Genomic DNA, 17,793 nt, shown 5'->3' on the forward strand with positions numbered 1-17,793 from the left:
AATACACGTCTCTTGCATTGACTTTATAATGTTTCTTATGGCGTTCATCGAAGACGTTTTCGTTTAAATTGTGAGCTAAATATTTGAGCCGTATCTCGGGAAAAGTGGAATTTTGAAATTCTCTCAGACTCAAAAGATTAAGATTAAGACGAGAGCATGCAGGTACTCGTTAGATAGCATTTAAATTTATCGGAATTTCAGAGCAACTTAACGTAGCTAACTCTGTCCTACTACTGATGATTAGATCTCATCTCTATACAACTTTTATTTATTTATTTTTTTTATTTTTTTGTCTGTGTAATAAGATACTTTTTGAATACTGATCGCTTTACAAATATTTTAATATAATTAATAAAAAGAAAAAAAATAATTAAATCAAAGCGGTAATCAGCTGCAGTAACACATTATCAACATTAGGAAATGATTGACATGACATGATTGTTTTATGGAACACAACGCGCGGCAAAATGAAAACGCCATGAAACCGACAGAAAAACCTAATAGACATTTGATTTTTTTATTAGCTGTGGAAAAAAAAAAAATTTTTTTTTTTTTTTTTTTTTTTTTTTTTTTTTTTTTTGGGTTTTTTATGTAAATAAAGAATTAAAATTGATGTTTCGCCGATTTGTTTTTTCTTTTTCCTGTTAATTGAATTATTTATAAGAAAAACTCAAGACAGAAAAAGGAAAAATGTGAGAGAAAAATATGCAAAAATTCTTTAAAGAAACTAAAAATAATTGCACTTGATGTTTGAAATACCTCGTAACACACATTGGCATCTATGACTGTACGCATAGAGAGATAGATACATACATACATATATATATATATATATATATATATATATATATATAGCGTATGTGGTGAACGACAAATACTTGCGCACATTTTATTTTAAAGATAATGTATCTGGCGTTAATGATGGCGTTCTTTGTGCAGAGCAGACAACAGTTGTTATTTATTGTAATGTTTAAATTATAAAAGAATTCTCATAGAAACACTATTTAATTTATTTATTTATTTTTTTATTTTTTTTTTTTATTTATTTCATATTTAGAAAAATATTTAATCTCTCATTTAATTAATGTGGCATAACTTAATTATATTATTACATTATATGAAAAGAAATATTTAAAATGTATCTTAAAAGTTTTTTAAAAACTAAAAACAATTAAAATTTAAATGCAATTCAGAAAATGTTTTGTGTAAATGGGAAATGTAAGGTTATATTATGACATCTCATCTGATTTCCTTCTTGTAGTCTTAGTTCGATAGGAATACATCATAGGCCGAAATGAGTAGATGAATATATGTCAGAAGGTTATAAAGGCATAAGAATTCAAAAGGGGATATATAACAGGTTGACTACATACGTATACAGCTTTTGATATTGAAGTTTGTCACCTAATGACGGGAGCAATATGAGCTCTTTTTTTTGAAAATTTTCACTCGGATGTGGCAACTTCATTTGATCCAATGGCAACATTTTGCCATAATAATACTTCCCAAGGGCGTATGACCATAAACAATTGAACATCTCACGGGAAAGCTTAATTCGCCTATTGATATCGAGAAGACCTGAAAGAAGTTTAAATAACGGCACGAATTTAGAAACAATCGTTGGCTAATGTAATGGCGACTTGCGACCTTCGCAACCACTAGCAAACTTCATTAAAATGATTATCGAACCTCCGGTGTCATTAGGGGTTACTAACAACTCTAACAGCTATTGGCAATGATGACACGAATTCGTTGAATAAGTGACTTACTCGGCATATATTGCCAATAGTTTTGGACCACATGACTTATGAGATCGGCTTGTAACCAAACGACCTCTATGCTCAACGAAACTTCAGTGCACAGTCTAACAGAAAGAGAATGGTTTTAATCACAAAATCTGCCTCGATGAGCTTCTAGCAAACTTCGCTTTTAATCAACCTGATAAATCATGAAATACGGTAACGATAGCAAATCTTACTTGTTTCAGGCAGTTCTGATTGGTGGGGCACGTCTACGGCGGACGCTTCTATAACGGATGAATCAAACACTAACTGATGAACTGAAAAAATAATTCGAAATCATACCAAGCTGTTAGTGACCTTAGCAGTCGTTGGCAACCAAGCCATTCGTGACTAGAAGAGTTTTTGGTAACCTAAGTCGGCATTCATGACCTTAACGGCGATCGCCGCAGCCATGGCAATCAGCCATTGGCCACTCTGCCAGTCATTTAAAAGCTATTGGCAATCGTAGCAGGTGTTGGTACATTTAATAATCGCTGACGATCTTAATTATTGTAGCCGACTCCATCAACCATTGGCAGCCACAATAATCGTTATCTATCTTAAGAGCAAGTTGAGGCCGTAGTAGTCACTAGCAACCTTCGTGGCCTTTAGAGAGCTTTGTGCCGTAGAACTCAACAAAGACGAGCTGCAGCTTTTGTTACGTAAAGATTGCGATGCTATGGTCTAGGGCTATTATTACATTCCCAGGCGATGCCAGCATATCACTTAGCGAATCTTTTCTAATATGTGATCACATCGATCAGTGTCTGTTCTTCTTTAAATAGCTAGTTTTAAAGAACATGCCAAGAGTGTTGCAAAATTTAAAAAAAATACAAATTCCTTATAACTTAATGAAAGCTGACACACGTCCTTGAAAACGAACCTAATAGTTTCTAATATAATCTATAGCAGTTATGCGATGAGTGCATTTCCTTAATTCTGTAAATGGGATTGTTCTTTAACAATGAAAGCAAACGGCAATAAACATTATTCCGCCCACCTAATAACTAAATTTTATTTAAAATCTATCTAATCTTATAGTGCATAGAGAAATCTATTTAAAAGAAATGCGTCAATTTTTATATAAAGAGCAACAATAACACCACGTTGACGATGACGGTAATGTTTAAATTTATTTAGTCACAAAAGAAATAAAAATTTCGCCTGTCACCACGTGCTGCATGTATGAATCTTAAAATTCAATTATATCGTGAATGACTTATGTTCATAAATAGTGAAGAGAAGTTATTCAATACGAAGGAAATATAAATATAAATAAGCAGGTGAATGATTTTTTTTTTTTTTTTCAAATTAATTAATAAAAAAATAACTGAGTTTATGACGTAACGTTTACTTTTAGAATGAAAATATATTGTATATATATATTCACATACAAAAAAAAAAAAAAAAAAAACGAAAGATATTTAATAAGTAGGTTTAAAAATATCAACTACTCTCAAATATCTAATGACAGAAAATAAATAAACGTGTAGGAAAAAACTATGTGCAACTTACGGCGAATTTTAGGCACCCATTGCAATTTATAGCAAATATGCTCGCAAATTGATGCACTACACGTGCATAAACACACAGTGCTATACATATATACATGCTATCGCTATTCAGGGAGCCTTCACTCTAGACCTATACATGATGACGGTCAGAAAGGATTGTAAATAGAGGAGACGAGCAAAAAAAAAGGAATTAATGAAATTAATGTATCTTCTTAAGACTCACAACGCTCAATATTATTTAATAAAAGAAAATACCTGATCTAGTAATCAACGGTGTTTTCATGAAAAGTCTTAACCAAATCACCCTTTGTGTATATATGCATGTGCATATATATATATATATATATATATTAATGCTACTCAGGGAGTGTTAGGTCTGTACATAGTGACAGTTCGAATAAACGAAGGCCGATAAACTTCAATATCTTTTAATAGACGAAAATATCCGTGTACTTTTTTTTTTTCAACCAATGGTCAAAGGCTTGGTGCCGTTTTACGTGGGGAATATCAATCGAATTCTACGTGATCCGTTTAAAATTTTCTTCAAATCGTATAACCTCCCTAACCTATATAATATATATATAATTCTATATAAACTATACATACACATGTATATATATATATATATATATATATATATATGTCCTTCAGTCCTCTATTTTAATATTTACATCATCAAGAGACGATTAAGAATCTTTCATTTACAGTGTATAGCGTGATAAGCAAGCATTCCTTGGCATTGCAAATGAAATGACAAAACTAGAATACTTCTATCCTCCCGTGACGGTTATAAGATATATATCTATATATATACATACTTATATATACAAAGTGCAATGAAACTGGGACAAATCGCCAAACGCACACATATATACACACACACACACATACACACGCAGTCGCGCACATGTAAACAAATAAACAGTCAAACACACGCAGTCGGTGGTCATTTAAACAAGCACCGACAAACACACGCGCGCATACACATCCAAAACAATTGCTTTGCAAGTTTAACGATACGTATTAGTTGGGTGGCATTTGTAGACACCTAAAAAGTAGATAAAATGTAAATGACTCCGCACACTTACATGCTTGTAAGATGCCTTTACATGCTTATTATATGCACATATAAACATATATATATATATATATATATATATAAACATATTTAAGTGCCGCCTCTAATAACCTACACATAAGTTCGTACCAAAAAACGCCCATTTATGAGTTTCAAAATATTTTATTAAATAATTAAATTCTTTTTATGACTTCAAAGACACAAAACTACATAATTTCTTTAACATATTCGTTTACAGCCGCACATACATAGCACATGTATACTTTAAAATGAAAAAAAAAAAAAAAAAAATGTAAAAATTGCAAATTTTTTATTAGGGAGTGTACAGTACAGCAATTGGCAACAGAAGGGTTTTTATATGAATTAACATAACATAAATATATATGGCGCCTGCTTGTCATAGTTGGACACTATTCAATCTTAGCGTATGATTAGACAATGTGTAAAATGCATATTTCAAAATTTAATTTTTGCAAGCACATGAGACAGTATAACAAATTTGATTATGTTTTTGCGACGAATTATTATCAAAAAAAAAAAGTTTGTTTTCTTCCCCTGCCCACCTGCGACCAATTTTCTATATGTTAATTCGAAGACATAGTCTTAACAAGACTATTTTATTTTATTGCTTTTGAATAACATATAGTTTGCTTAGATTATTAAACGTACATCAAATTATTATGGCAAACACATACATAAACATGAACAAGAGCAAAAAATAAATTATTAAAAGAACTGGTACTCACAACACTTGTCGATCTATTTGTCTTTTATTACATCAATAACCGCAGGATGAGGATGTAGTCGAAAACGTTTACAACGCCAAGAAGAGAGCTTCAGAGATTCCGTAAAATATATATATATATATATATATATTCTTGATCAATATCAAATTCTAAACGGCATGCCCGATTGTCCATCTATCTAGTTTGTCTGTCCGTCTGCTTGCGTAACGTCTATGGTAAACATTCCTATGGTCGCAAAGAGGAAGCCATCGTTAAAAGCCAGCATTGAAAGTCCATGCACGCAGATTAATATTTGACTAGAAATCGGGTTAAATCGGCCAATGGGCAGACCTAACGAAGAATATGTCTGCTGTCTGATCATATATCATATCATAAACCAAATTAGACATACAATAAAACCAGAAAACTATAAAAAATGATAGCGCAACCAGTCCAAACAAACAGAATCCCGTACGGGTATCGATCGATTGGTGCACGATGGTAGCCTTTTTCTTTTTACATTGTTTTCATAAATTATTTTTGGTTAAACGTTTCAAGAATATTTATTGACGAATGTATGACCCGACATGACAGATACCATAAGTAGTCATCCGAGAGTCCGATTAAATTTGATTGGCATCAAATGTGAATTTCTTTCCCATTAGTTGCTCACGAATAATAAGATATTTACCCCCGCAATTTCTATGTCTTAGGCAATACTACTGATATCACTATTTTTGTACCCTATAACGCTTATAGTATATTAACGCTAAGGGTAGATTAGGTTTGCGCAAATGTGTGCAATAGTCAGAAGGACCAAAAAGTAATTTCGTGTTTTACTATACCTATCGATTCAGAGCTCGAATCCGATTCTCCGATTCGGATTTCTGAACCGCTCTCAGCTTGTCTGTTTTCTTGAGTTTAACCTTCAGTACGCAATTGTTGTGACCAACTTTTCAACCACTGCCCACATTCTGAAAAGCCTCATTCTGAAAACTCTTTAAACGAATAACTGTGCTAAAGGAAGTAATATAGCGTATTGCATGATTGGCCATGTTCCATTATAGTGCTTTTAACTTGTTTGTTTCATATATTTATTTATTCATTTTCTATTTGATCAGCCACATGCGCTTGTGATCACGAATTATTACAGATAGAACGGAACACTAGAGATGATCGTAAAAAGTAAGTCTTTATATACAATTTGCACAATTTATGACAAAGACGGGTCATCGGCTGGATTAGGCGAAATAGTGTAGGGCATTTGGCAGTCGTCCTTTGCCCGATTAGGCACCTACAATTCTTGACTTGCATTTTCGCACGAATATACCAATGGAGGGCAACGCTTGTTTACCTCTGTGAAGACCATTGGCAATAATTCGACAACGTACTTGCCTACAGACTAAGGGAGTAAATGTTAAATAACAAATTCGTCCCTGGCCATTAACACATGTATATAGACGATATACGGCAACAAGTTTAACAGTCGTCTTCGCCACTACTTTACCTAATACCGTTATTTGCTACATCGTTTTAGTTTCTTGATATGTCGACGACGTCGTACAGAGTTGTAGAAGCAATTAATTGTTGTTTCTTTGACTCAACCTTCTATTCATTGTAATCTCAACATTTTGATAAAGACCCGAGGAACCTGTTTTATGTTTTTCTGATGGTAACAACATTGTATGGTTAAATATTGATATGAATCGATAATCAATGTTATATTTTTCAATTGTTATGCCAAAATGCAAGAAATAATTTGACGAGTTCCTACCCTAGAAAATCATTACTTACTTTAATGTTGATTTTTTGATTGATTGGTTTGTCTAAACCGATTATTAAGTTAATTAGAGCTGATTGCAGATTTTATCAAACCAAAATCTTGTCTACAGCAAACACATGATTAGTTCCATTACATTTTCATTGATTTTAGTTATTCTATGACTATGGTTGGCTGTAATTGTCATAATTGACTGAGTAATTTGTAACATAACTCTCTCATAACTGCAGTTAATATTAATATGAATTCTTTCAACAGTTAACAATTTCAATTTAGATATACAAACAAGTTAAGGTGATAATTGCGAGGCTTCGATGATCGTCATAAGAAAATATTTCAAAAATTTAATTGGAAAATACTTACGTAAATTAAACCAGAATAGTATCTGTCTTTGATGTTGTGCAAGACGGACGCCTCATTGAGGCAGGTCAATTCGGCCATATCTTCAACTTTATCGAACTTCGGTGGATTCATTTTTTGTATGTCGTCACGTAACACCATAACACGCTTACCGGTTTCGGTAAGTTCAACTTCAACTTCATCGCCATGTTCACGCTTAATACTGGCAGCAACGAAACCCTAAAACCAAAAAAAAAAATAAATGTAACATGAAAAAAAAGAGTAAATAAAATCTGTGAAGAAAGCAATGTAAAGGAACGTTGATCTTGATTCTATTGCAAGTATTGTTAAACATTAAGAGAAGAAAAAAAAAAAAAAAAAGCACAAGCATACAACGTAAAGATAACGGTAATCATTTCATTTCTAAAATTTTACTCAGTCAGAAAATTTGACTGGAAATGAAACGAAATCCGTGTATCACACAGAAGAGAGTGATTAATTTTGACCGATGTACAACATATGTGTGTGGGAAGACTCCCAGGATAATAAGGCAAATCAAGTGATGGATCTTTCACCACACTGTTCACCCAAACTTCCATAACTCAGCAGCTGAGTATTTGAACGTCCAAGGCGTTGACTTAATAATAGGCCAACGCCCCTATAGCTTTCAACTTAAAACGTCAACTTTAAGCGTTATTGCAGATATCTGCCAATGGGAAATACTTATGGGCACTAGTATGTCATATCTTTCGTCAAAGATAATGTATTCAAAAAACATGGCGATCGTATCGACGCTCAACATTACGTAGTCCCATCTGATTTTTGTCAGATACTGTGCCCGTAAGAATTTAAACACCATAGAAATTCTTGATTGGTGTAAGATTTCGGGTCGATTTAACCATATCCGTCTGTCTGTTGCATGCCTCGATATAAACACTTTTAATTGATGGCCACTGACGGCCATAGAACGTGGACGTCTACAAATTGCTCAAACTAGGCGAAAAACGGAGGAAGGCGTCTAAAAAGTATCGATCTAAAATAATGCTGCAATTATATAGGTTGTGAACCACGAAGAGCTCAGCGCGGAAACGATCTCAACCGGTCCTTGTCAAGCAATCATCTGAGAAGTGTATTTCAAGTAGTAATCAATAAAAATCTCCCCAAGATTAAGTATATTTTTTTTTAGTTATATGTTGCTGGCTTCACGTAAGGAAGTGTTCATATTTTTAGCCTGAGCAACACTAAAAGATGTCGGACGCCACCTGTCTTTGCCATTCGAAAGTTTTACATTTTTCATCATAACTTTTTTCAAAACGGTTTATCATTTGAGCATGTTTGTGGGTTTACGGCGACTTGAAAGCGGCGTCTCAGGCATAAAATTTAACTCAAAAAAATTGAAAGAGTACATCAACCAACGTACCTCCGCTTGCAAAGGACCCAAAAAAAACTGCTGCGTGTAAAAACTGGGAAAGCCAGGTAACCATCAGGCATATCTTTCACCAGCTTGTACAAAGTATTACGAGATTTTGCAGCCGTTAGAAAATAGGGGAAAGAAAAACACCGATCGCAAGGCAATGCGACCGTTCACACATCTACTCTAACAACTGATCAGACTTGATTTCTCAATAGTCAAAAATCAATTGCACAGGCAACGATTTTCGTCAGCAGAAGGAACAGTTGTTGGTTTCACAAAACCGCATGTTTTCGAGATGCCTCTAGCGTAGTGGAAAAAATGATCTAACAAATAATTCGATCTTTTGTAAAAGTGTATAAGTCTTCAAGGAGATTATCTTGAAAAGCTATGAAGTAATTTTTATTTTTACATTGTCACGCTTAAAATAAAAATAACGCTTAACCGGCAGCGGCGCTGCTCGAGATGCATGTGCAAGAAGATATATTCCGCTCAGAGTCGTTTGCAAGAACCTAAATGACGTCTACCACTTATTCTCGTTATCGGACCCTTTAAAGTCCATTAAAGCAACATTGCTTAATACGCGCGATTTACCTATGTCGTATTTAAACTAGCTTTCATCCTTAAAAAGTCGTTACGTTTCGAAAGTGAATTATTGTTAATTTATTATCGGTTGCCAGGCTTATGCATGTTTGCGATGGCTTAGGGGTTCATTTGCAATTTGGTCCTGTACCGGTTGTAAGTGTGCTCCTATGCTGATAGTGTACATGCTTTTTTTTTCTTTTTTCTTTTTCTTTTTTTTTTTTCTCTTCTTATTTGTTTTATTATGCTTATACTCAATTTTATTGTTAATTAATATTAGTTTTGCATTAAGAGCCTATTGAACTCAACTGTTACTTGTTTAGTTGAGTTTCTAGTATAAGTGGAATAAAATAAATAAATAAATATTGATCGAAAATTTGATACAAATATTTATTAAAAATAGACATAAGAGCGACAGATTTGTCGCCCAAGTAAGTGACGGCAATAATTAAGAAAAAATTTGGTCGTATTACATATGGGAAACTTGGCAAATATCCAAGACTTGGCACAATGCGATTGAAAAGTTCTTTAAGATCTTAAAAAAATGAATACATCTTCGTCGTACTTATTCAGCTTCTTTTGGAAGTGAAATTTTGTAAAGTACACCTGCGTTTTGTTGCGCGCTTTTATAACGCAAGATTTGCATCAAATTGTTTATTTTTTCTGCAAGTTTTTCAATTTAAATTTTTCCAAACGCGTCAACGCCATCAGATTTACAAGAATTTCTCATTTAAAAAACCTTGAACTTGCATTTTGCGCTAAAAAAAAAAAAAAAACATGCAACTGATGCCTGATATTGTCGTCACTAAATGCTGATGCTGTTCGTTCGTATTGTAATTGTTATTGTTTGTATATTCGTATTCTCGTGTTTTAATGTTTCAATGGAATCAAATGAAGCGAAACAGTGGAGGAGAACTATTTTTTTTTTTTTTTTTTTTTGTGCCAAGAAAGAATACGAATAACATCTGCAAACGTTTGTATAATACTAAGAAAGGAAATGAAAAAAAAATTTAAAAAAAAAAAAGAAGAAAAATATGCGCAAAAATGTTTACAAACAAAACAAAAGATTATATGCATCATAAGCATACACAGACAGGCAGTGATCAGACTCGCACAACTCTCTGTGCCAAAAATAACGATTTTATTGCATTTGCGTATAGTTTTCAAAAAAAAAAAAAAAAAAATAAAAAATAAAATAATAATCAAATGGAAGGAAAAGTAAAACTAATTTCAATAATCATTTCTTTTATTATTTTTTATATGAAAAATTAGTCTCGTTTACATGTCGTAAATAATAAAGTTGTTCGTTCGTCCAATTCACTGAAAAGTTGTTGTTAATAGCTCTGTAATAATTTCCTGTTTTTTTTTTTTTTTTTTTTTTTTTTTTTATTATTTTTTCTACACTTCCATGCTTCCATAAATAAATCGTTTAATATTTTTTGTTATTATTTCTTTTATTCATTTGTTTATATTCTTATGTTATGTTATTCACTTTCTGTTGAAATTCTTTTCATTGGCAGCCGTTGTCTTTAAGAGTTCAACGTAATGATTGCTTTAATGGTTTTTCGTTTTCTTTTCTTTTCTTTTTTTTTTTTTTCTCATTTAAAGGTTCACTGACTTTGGTGGTTTTTCAATTACAGCAACAGTGTTGCCATCTGATCTCAGTCTTATTTAAATTAGAATATTAACTTTATTATTATTATTCGGTAGAAGATTTGATTGCATGGCTACGCTGAGCTCATTGCAAAATAAAAAATTCATTTAAAATTTAAAAACTAACAAGTAAAAATACTACATTGGTTCACCGTTCACTATTAAATACCCTACGCTCTCCTAGAGTTATTCGTAGAACAACTTTTCAAAACGGAGCGATCCGAACTATTTCCAATGGCGTTCGTCTTTAGGCCAAAATATGTCAGTATATTAAATTTCATCAAAATATCTCGAAAATTACGGCCTGTAGGCGAGACGGACAGACGGACAGATAATCTTAGATAAATTCACGACAATTTTGTCATTCTTACCGTTTCAGAAGCTATTTCTGAATCCATCTAAGCTTGTCTGTCTGTCCGTCCGCTTTGTTTCTCGCGTTCATTTTCTGTTATAATAAAAAGTGGGTCTGTCTGAAGCCATGCTTGTGTGTTGCGTACACCCGTGCACACTTAGTATATCCTTATATTGCAAGTAGTACAGAGCACAAAATTGAAAAAAGCATTTAGCACATTTCTTATCTTCTAAGCCAGGAAAAAATGTCGCCTCTTTGTAGATAAAATCTGCAATAATCCCAACGAGGAGGAAGTTATGCTCATTGTTATCGTCACTTGTCGGCCTGTAGTGAAACAATGTTATGCAGTTGACGAAAGTTAATGGCGACACAAGTACCGAGACCTAACATAATCCATCTATCCGTAAATGTTTTAATGTAAATTTAGGATCAACTCCTTGACCTACTCGCGAGTTCTCGATAGTGATCGCGAAAGCAACGAAAGCAATTACCAAATAATAAACAATGTCTTGGCGCCACTAAAGTTTTTAAGAATCAACGAACAGAAATGATTTAATATTGAAAAGCCTTTCAATCTTGTTTCAATAAAATTTTGGTTAGGCAAACTGTGATTTTACTTGTATGGCAGCACATCTCAGAACCAAATGCCATTTCTACAGCATTTGCAAAATACCAAAAACGTAAACTAAATTGTCTAACGGGACATTTTTAAAATATAATCATAGAGCCTTGTTACATGCATTTTACGTGTACTGCAAGTGAGAGCAGGGATTGGGGATTTAAAAGCCATTGTGTCACGACCCATGAATGTGTTCTAAATTAAAAGGCGAAGGGACAATTTCTTGAAGTGGAAGTTTGGTTAATTACTAGATCGGCAGGACTCTGACGAGTGTGACATTGAACTTAAAGATACTAGATAAGAAAGTAGATATCCTTAGATAATATAAATTCATTTTTAATGATTTAATGCAGCAAAACTCGTCTCTTCTTTTTCTTCTGAGATCCAGCCGTTATATAGAATTTTCCACCGCAACTCGTCAATTTAATGGGTAATTGTTGTGAATCTTCACAGTCGCAAAAATGAAGATATGAGACTGATATCTTGCACAAGCCTGTCTTTATCGATTAGGAAAATGAAGTTAAAAAATAGATGTGATCTGTTCACCTATAGGCTCGCAATGTAGGGGAATCTAAGACAACCTCGGAAAGCGACAACGATGTTTCAAATTTCCGGCTATAACTTTCGATGTGTCTCTGAAAAACAGCTTCCAATATTTTCACCGGCCATGACCAAAATTGAACGACACAGTCCTAATTCCGACGCAGAAGAAACTGATTTGTTAAGCGTCCTGAAGATGAAGCAAATGGTAGCTGACATTTCTTAATGAATCGTCTTGACGATGTCGTTACTCACCCCAAATCTTCAGGTATTGCTCCCTATTCCGTATAGTTTCCCATTTCTTTAGTTCAAACGAATACTAAAAGAACAACATTTTCAAGGAATTGATAAATAAAGAAGCAATCATAGATGAAACGCAAGGAAACGCCAAATGACCATTGTGGAAGCAATTTCGTGAGAATTATGATTAACCTGCATTTACCCTATGGTATTTACTACTCTATAAGGCAGAAGTCAGGTCCCCGCTCTTAAAGTTGTTTATGAATTAATGATATCAACCATTATTTGCCAAAAAGCTCTCTCTTCTTCTCTGCGATTAGTTACCTGATGATGACGATATTTCGTGCGTATACTTTTTTTTAGTTTACTAATGATATGTCGCAAGAATTGACTTTTAAAACTCATGGCCGTTTGAATCCAAATTTTCGCTTTGCAATGTTTGCTTACATTGTCATCAAGTAAAAACGTCATGAAAGTCGCGACCCCACTTTAAATAGTCTACATCGCTTGGCTTTATACAATTATCCGCATGACGACTTTTCAGAATCAAGCGCTGTATGGGAAGTGATCGATCCGAACCATTTTCAATAATATGCCATCTTGATTCGAAACATTTCGATGTATCAAATGGTATTAGAACATCTCAAAAATTGCAATCTGTAGGTTGAACAGAACATAAGCCGAACAGATGGACGGACAGGCTTCGATTCCGAATTACTTGCCATATAATAAATTGTATGGCTATCATAAGTCTTTCGTGGTATCGTATATATCCGCGCAATGTTTATACACGCAAATGGCGTAGGGTATTAAAAATTTATATAAAGGAAAGAAGCTTAGATTATGGTCAAGGAAATCATGCGTATTCTATTCTTATTCTTATTCAACCGTTTTAGTTGAAGAAAGCTATGTTACATAACGAAATTGATTTTTCGCAAAACCATATGTCAAATTTTTTAACTATTTTCACGTGCTCCACGCTTTTCTAGCATTTATTTATGTATCGTACCTTCTTAGGTTAATTATGTTAACATGATCTAATCGATCAGAAATTTTATCTTAAACCTACTTATCTCTTGCTTATCTCCTCCTCTTTATCTCTCTATCTCTCTCTCTCTCTCACACACACACTCTCTCTATCACCTTTACCGAAGTTCGACTTGGCCCACTTTTGGCGTAAACAATTCAATCATTTCAAGTCAGTTTCTTCTTTTCGTGTATGATTTTCATACATATATATATATATATATTTAGTTAATTTCTTAAAAGCTTTTAAATGTACAAATGCCCACATATTATATCATTTATTAAGCATACGTTCACTCATTGCGGACCTTTATTGAATACGAGCAGTCATTGGAAACAAGTAATAATTTATTAGAGAGGGAGCAGCAGCTCCCTTCAAACTTTTGATTGAAATCCTGTGTGTATTTTTCTGTCTCGTATGTGTGTGTGTGTGTGTGTGTGTGCGTGTGTATGTGTGCGTTTCCTTCACCCAAGGGATTTAACATTATGTTCAATATTGGTTTTTCTTGCATGTTTTGGCGCTTCACGTAACCGCACTATGTGTATGAAATGCGCACATACATACCTACCCGATTTGTTCGCATTCATATAACAAAAATATTTTCTCATTTCATTTTAAAGCAAATTTTTTCTTTTTTTTTTTTTTTTCTCTTTTTTTACTGGTTTGGTTTTATGGATTTTTTTATTCATTCGTTTCTACTTTGCTGTGCTGCTGGGCTATTGCTGTGCTTTTGTTGTTAAGTTTACTTATGATTTCTGTTAAAGTTACGCTTTAAAAAAAATTTTCCGTTTTCCTTTAGCATATACATAAATATGTAGATGTGTGTGTGTGTGTGTGTGTGTGTGTGTTTAAAGATGTCAAAACCTCGCCCACATAGCTGCTCTAGTTTTGCTTATATTGTTTATTATATGTTTATATACAATTTTTCTCTTCTTTTGTTTAATTCCGATTTTTTTTTTTTCCGTTGTCAGTGATTATTTTTCATTAATGACTTTTGCACTTAATTTGTAATAAACATTAGATGAGATATACAATTTAATTGCGTATGGAATATGCTGGAGGTGTGAATGGATTCGTGATAACCTTACAGATGACTTTTGAATGTTGTCACCATACAGCGTACATGTAGACCGAGAGTCTACAATGCAATCGTTAAGCGATAAGAGAACTCAAATATGAAAATCGAAAAAGTTTTTTGATTTCATTAACATATGGCATTCATAACTTTACTTTTTTGCGTATATTAATTCAATGGCTATTTATATTCAATCTCCACAAAAGTCTAATGTTTTAATATATCTTCGTGGACATCTGTTTTCTACACATGCTTTCCAAATGCATGGACATCTTCGAAGGCATCGAAGAAATGCTATAAAACTGTAAACTAATGGCGCTCAGTTCGTTAGATCGCCTTCGCGACCTAGGTGCTCACTACTCGTGTCCATTTATTTTTCTATTAGAGAATCCCTCTTAACTAACGGATGAAATTCATGTTTTAAAGAATTCCTCGTCTACAATTCTTAGCCAATAAATAGCCAATATCCAAACTCGAAAAGACTTTTTCATTGTGTATTCTCTCTTAAGATCTTCAAGCTTCTGAGCTCTAGTTGAGACAGTTGTTTTTGTATTATTTTCTACAGACATTCGAATGACAAAGACAATGAGAACATGTGTTTTAATCGTGCATTTTAGAATACATTGAATGGAAAATGTCATTAGAACAAGTTTACAAGGCAAGTAAAACAACAAATATGACAAATTATCAGCTCCCTTATCAGCAAAGATAACTAACTACTACGAAACTGGCAATGTACTAGAAAGCGCACACATTGTGACAAAAACTCGCATATTTGAAACTTTCAGAAGACGTAGGGCGATAAACTAGTTTTACCAACGATATGACAGCTTATACATTTGCTACTTAAATTGGCTGGTATGTTAATGTCCTTTGTTTAGTTAAGACCCAAGACAACTGTTTAATCATTAACTCAATCCGTAATCAAACGCTTAGCCAGCCGCATCAGGACCGCATAGGCCGTAGCATACATTAGTTTGACGAACAATCTATTCAACCCAATTATAATATGCTAACAACTTAGTTAGTTGATTAGTTCGATTCGAAAATCTATCTTAATCGGCAGTTTAATCCCCTTTATCCGTGGGAGTGTTATTGGCCGCTTTGGTAACTTTGCCGATTTAGTTATCGGCTCAGTCAGTACTTAAGAACTTGTCAGCTCATTTAGCAACTTAAGCAAGTTCTTTTACCGCGCAACTATTCAGTGGCAACCTCGCCAATCCATTCAGACTAAAGCTGCCCAATCAGGCAGCCTAACTAGGTCGATTGGAATCAACTCCTAGTTAGCAACTGTTGCTGCTTGGAGTTAATCTAATCGATCTGGTTGGAACGACCTGACTAGAACAGCTCTATGTAACTGCTTTGGCCATAGACAAATCGAACTCGGCTGATCGGAGCCAGTTCAACAATAGTCAGCGTAACTAGGTCGAGTGTCGTCAATTTAACCAGCCTGACTAGGGTTCGTCGATCTTAATTAAGTAGAGTTCGACAATTAGTGTAACTGAGCCAGTGTGATAATCGGAATAGAATCAATCTAATCAACCCTACCTAGAGTCACTCTAACCGACACACCAACTCATCGCCGACAGTTGGCGAAGTCAGCAGACAAGCAAATCTTTTCAACAAGGCAAACAAAAAAATTTCAATTTTATCAGCCCCTTTTGTGTACTTAGTCAGCTCGTCCTGAACCTAAAGACCTATATCATCAACATACACGCTGACCATATGAATGTATAGAAATACAAAGTTTGCATTTTTAAAGAAGTGAAAGTGTGTTTCAAGATCGATTTAACGGATTCATATTTGCGACTACGTTATACAGCCTATATCTTCGGCTAGAAACGTTTAAGAAACCCTGCACTTCAACCGTGTGTATGCCCTTAATAACTAAAAACCGCAATAATAAATTTCATAACGGTTTTCTCAATACTTGCTAACCTACAAAACAAATATCGATACAATATTTAGCATATTTAGCAAAGCTCTCATAGCATTTAAGACCAAAAATTATCCCGATCGTTCAACAATCACACATTTCGAAATCTATCAAAAAAAAGCAAATGTCATTTTTCTATTGAATTTTGATAGATGATTATTTGCATGAGAGCCTTTTAAGTCCCGTTCTGCCTGCGATCTCATACGATAGGTGAAAAATAATTCGTCTTAAAGCTTTCGTTTAAATCTCTTTAAATTTTTCAGGTCTCTTGGCAATTACAAGAAAATATAAAAATAAAGGTGAAGTAATTATTGTTAAAAAGAAAAATGAAATTTCTTCCTCTCTCTCTCTTAAAGGGTATAAAGAAAATTCCAATCCAACCAAAGCCATAAATATGTTACATAAAAACAATGAAATATAAAAGAAAAAAAAAAAAGAAGAAAATAGTGATAGACAAGAGCAACCTACCTATCTACAGAGAAACACATAAATAACTAAATTCATCTAAATAATATTAAGCCTTGAAGAAATTAATTTGCATTCAATTCATTCCGCTTCTTCTTTCACTTCGTAACCGCAAATAGTTGCGATTATAGAATATTGTTTGTGTTTATTATTTGGCTCAATATTTTTTAGATAACTTAACATTAATATCTCTTGAGTATATGCGCGCTTGTTATGTGTTATAGTTTTATTATTGCATTTGGATTTTGGTTATGGGTTAGTGACTAACTAACTTACTGATGATAGAGGTGTAATGGTGTTAGTGTGTGCGTGTATAAGTGCATATGTGGTTGATTGGTATAAATGTTGTTATTGTTATGGCTGTTGGGTGGATTGGTTGTCAATGGCTGGCTGCACCCATTCAAAGATAACAGCATTAACCGGTTTTCTTGTTGTCGTTTGCCGCAAGCGGTCTTAAGTTAAAACAAAAAAAAAATATATATATATATATATGTATATATACATAAAAAGAGACAAACAAAAAAAAAAAAAAAAAAAAAAAAAAAGAAAAACAAAAAAGATGCAAGTGGTTTATTTTACTTCTTCTGTTTATAAGTTGTTTCTTTAACAAGACCAAACAGCAGCAGCACGAATGTGGAAATATTCATAAATGCGCATAAGTATGCATGCTTGTTTG

General features: G+C 33.5%; 1 protein-coding gene across 2 annotated transcripts in view; it reads right to left on the reverse strand.

Moving 5' to 3' along the window:
• The window catches only part of LOC119635904 (myosin heavy chain, non-muscle), a 64,601-nt gene that overhangs the window by 40,391 nt on the left and 6,417 nt on the right, over window positions 1-17,793 (reverse strand). For both annotated transcript variants that reach the window (XM_038030935.1, XM_038030934.1), the window contains exon 2: window positions 7,242-7,457. In XM_038030935.1, the coding sequence (XP_037886863.1) occupies window positions 7,242-7,457 (216 nt within the window). The remainder of the gene's footprint in view (window positions 1-7,241; window positions 7,458-17,793) is intronic.

The sequence above is a fragment of the Glossina fuscipes genome, unplaced genomic scaffold, assembly GCF_014805625.2.
Source record: "Glossina fuscipes isolate IAEA_lab_2018 unplaced genomic scaffold, Yale_Gfus_2 27, whole genome shotgun sequence".
Classification (NCBI taxonomy): Eukaryota; Metazoa; Arthropoda; class Insecta; order Diptera; family Glossinidae; genus Glossina; species Glossina fuscipes.